This window comes from Guillardia theta (assembly GCF_000315625.1).
Source record: "Guillardia theta CCMP2712 unplaced genomic scaffold GUITHscaffold_16, whole genome shotgun sequence".
Classification (NCBI taxonomy): domain Eukaryota; class Cryptophyceae; order Pyrenomonadales; family Geminigeraceae; genus Guillardia; species Guillardia theta.
The window spans coordinates 63,914-66,150 of NW_005434658.1; the positions used below are offsets into that span (position 1 = coordinate 63,914).

General features: G+C 55.3%; 1 protein-coding gene across 1 annotated transcript; it reads right to left on the minus strand.

Moving 5' to 3' along the window:
• Positions 1-1,595: 1,595 nt before the first annotated feature.
• GUITHDRAFT_104204 (hypothetical protein) lies at positions 1,596-2,120 on the minus strand (the record flags this gene model as incomplete). Its single annotated transcript, XM_005836733.1, has 1 exon — positions 1,596-2,120. One exon carries the CDS (start codon positions 2,118-2,120, stop codon positions 1,596-1,598), a length of 525 nt encoding a protein of 174 aa, XP_005836790.1.
• Between the last annotated feature and the right edge of the window lie 117 nt (positions 2,121-2,237).

Here is a 2,237-nt window from a genome sequence, read left to right on the forward strand (position 1 = left end):
GCTGCTGCTGCTGCTGCCCGCTGCTGCTGCTGCCCGCTGCTGCTCCTGCCCGCTGCTGCTGCTGCCCGCTGCTGCTGCTGCTGCTGCTGCCCGCTGCTGCCCCTGCTGCTGCTGCCCCTGCTGCTGCTGCTCCTTCTCCTGCTCCTCCTCCTGCTGCTGCTCCTTCTCCTGCTGCTGCTGCTGCTGCTGCTGCCGATGTGCTGCTGCTGCCGATGTGCTGCTGCTGCTGCTCTTTCCCCCTCATCTTGCATATTCTCAGTTCTTCACACAGGTCAAGGGATCGTCCGGCTTCGTCAACCAGCTCATAAGCTCGCAGAGGCAGAGCACCAAGGTCAACCCCTTCACCTGCTCCTGCCCGCTGCTGTTGCTGCCGATGTGCTGGTGCTGGTGTATCCTGATCATCCTCCTCTCTGCTCCTCCCCCACATCTTGGACTTCATTTCACTGTCTCTTGACCTCTTTTTCTCCGCTCCTCCCCTGTTACAATCTCCTCATCGCCCCCTTCTCCTGCTCTGCTCTGCTCTGCTCTGCTCTCTCCCCTCCTCTGACTGATCTTGCTAGGCTGTCGGCAACCCTCACATGCAGACTCAAGGGAAAGGCGCTGACCTTAACTTCCGCGAAACCCTCGGTAACTCTCCTTTTCTTTCCTCTCCCAACCTCCTCCTCCTTTAGCTCTGTATTCTCCTCCTTTCTTCATCGCTCCCTCCTCTTCTCTTCTCTTCATTCTCCCCCTCTTCCTCCTCCATCATGGCCGCAACTCATCTTCTTCCCTCAGAGCCCTTCTGGTGGTCAGAAAACAACTACAAGAACTCACAGGTTCCTTCCTCTCTCCCATACACTGAATCCTCTTCCTCCTCTCTTCCCTCCTCCCTTCACTTCTTCTCTCCTCTTCTGTGCTCTCCTCCAGCTCAACCTCTTCTCTTCAGCACTACGACCGTGTCATGGAGGCAAACGCGAAGCGGGAAGCTGCTCAGCTTGGAGGAGGTATCATGCTGATCTTGAATTGCTCGTTCACTGACTTTCCCCCCTCCTCTCTTTAACAACCTCCCTCCTCCCATTGCTACTCGGGCTCCCTGCTATTCTCTGCCATTCTCCTCCTCCTCTTCCTCCTCCTCCTCCTCCTCCCCCCGCCCCCAGGCTCCCACAGCTCGACCGTGGGCACCTTCAAGTTCGACGACTACAATGTCCCAAGGTAGACTCCTTTTCTCGTCCACCTTTTACACTCAATCCTTTCCTCCCTCCCGTCTCTCAGCATCTCCGACCTCCACTGCCTTCTTTCTTCTTCCTCCCCCTCCACTCCTCCCCCCTCCCGCAGTCTCTTCCTGAACCTTCGCAGGACCTTCGAGCAGAGGTCGGTGCTCAACGGGGAATTTCAGACGCTCTACGGGAAGGGCAAGAGATGTACAGTCGAGAAACATTGAAACTTATTATCATGTCAACTCCTACCTACTCCCTCCTCCCTCCCCCCCTCTCCCTCCCTCCCCTTATACTCATAACTTTCGCTCTTTCCCTCCTCTCTCCTTCTCCCTTCTCCTCCTCCTCCTCCTCCTTCCCAGTCCTCCCCAACTCTCTTTCCTTAGACGAGAACTCTGGAGCCTACTCGAACCTGGTCCTAAAGACCCGTTTGCTGCAACCCGACCTGATACAAACATTTGCGAAGGGTGTCGAGGGTCCAATCTTGAAAGTTGCATCCTCTGAGATCCACAGGTATGCCTTCTCCCCTACCATCCCCTCGAACACACTCTCCTGCCATGGTTCAATCCTTTGCACGTTACAGGGGACCGATTTGACGTCCCAACAGGCGCCAGCCCTCTCTCCACTCCTGATCAGACTTGTTCCGAGCTCTCTCAGTAGCCTCGCTGCCTTCTCGTCGCACACAGCTGCCCATATCACCGACTTTGCAGCATTCCTGATAGAAATCGTGTGGCGCGGGTAGAACCTCCCGCCATTGACCTCGGTTGGCTCTGCTTGCGACAGAATGAACCATTGCTCCCTTTCTGTTGTCATCTGATTCATCTTCCTGGTTATTTGATTCATCTCAGCCATGATCTCCTCCTCCTCCTCCTCCTCCTCCTCCTCCTCCTCCTCCTCCTCCTCCTCCATGTCCATCTCCATCGCCATCTCCATCTCACTCAATTGCGACCACCGGGGCCCGGATACTTTTGCGGATACTTTTGCGGATACTGAGTTTTTACGATAATCAAAAAAGAACATTTGCAAATAAAGTCAACGATCACC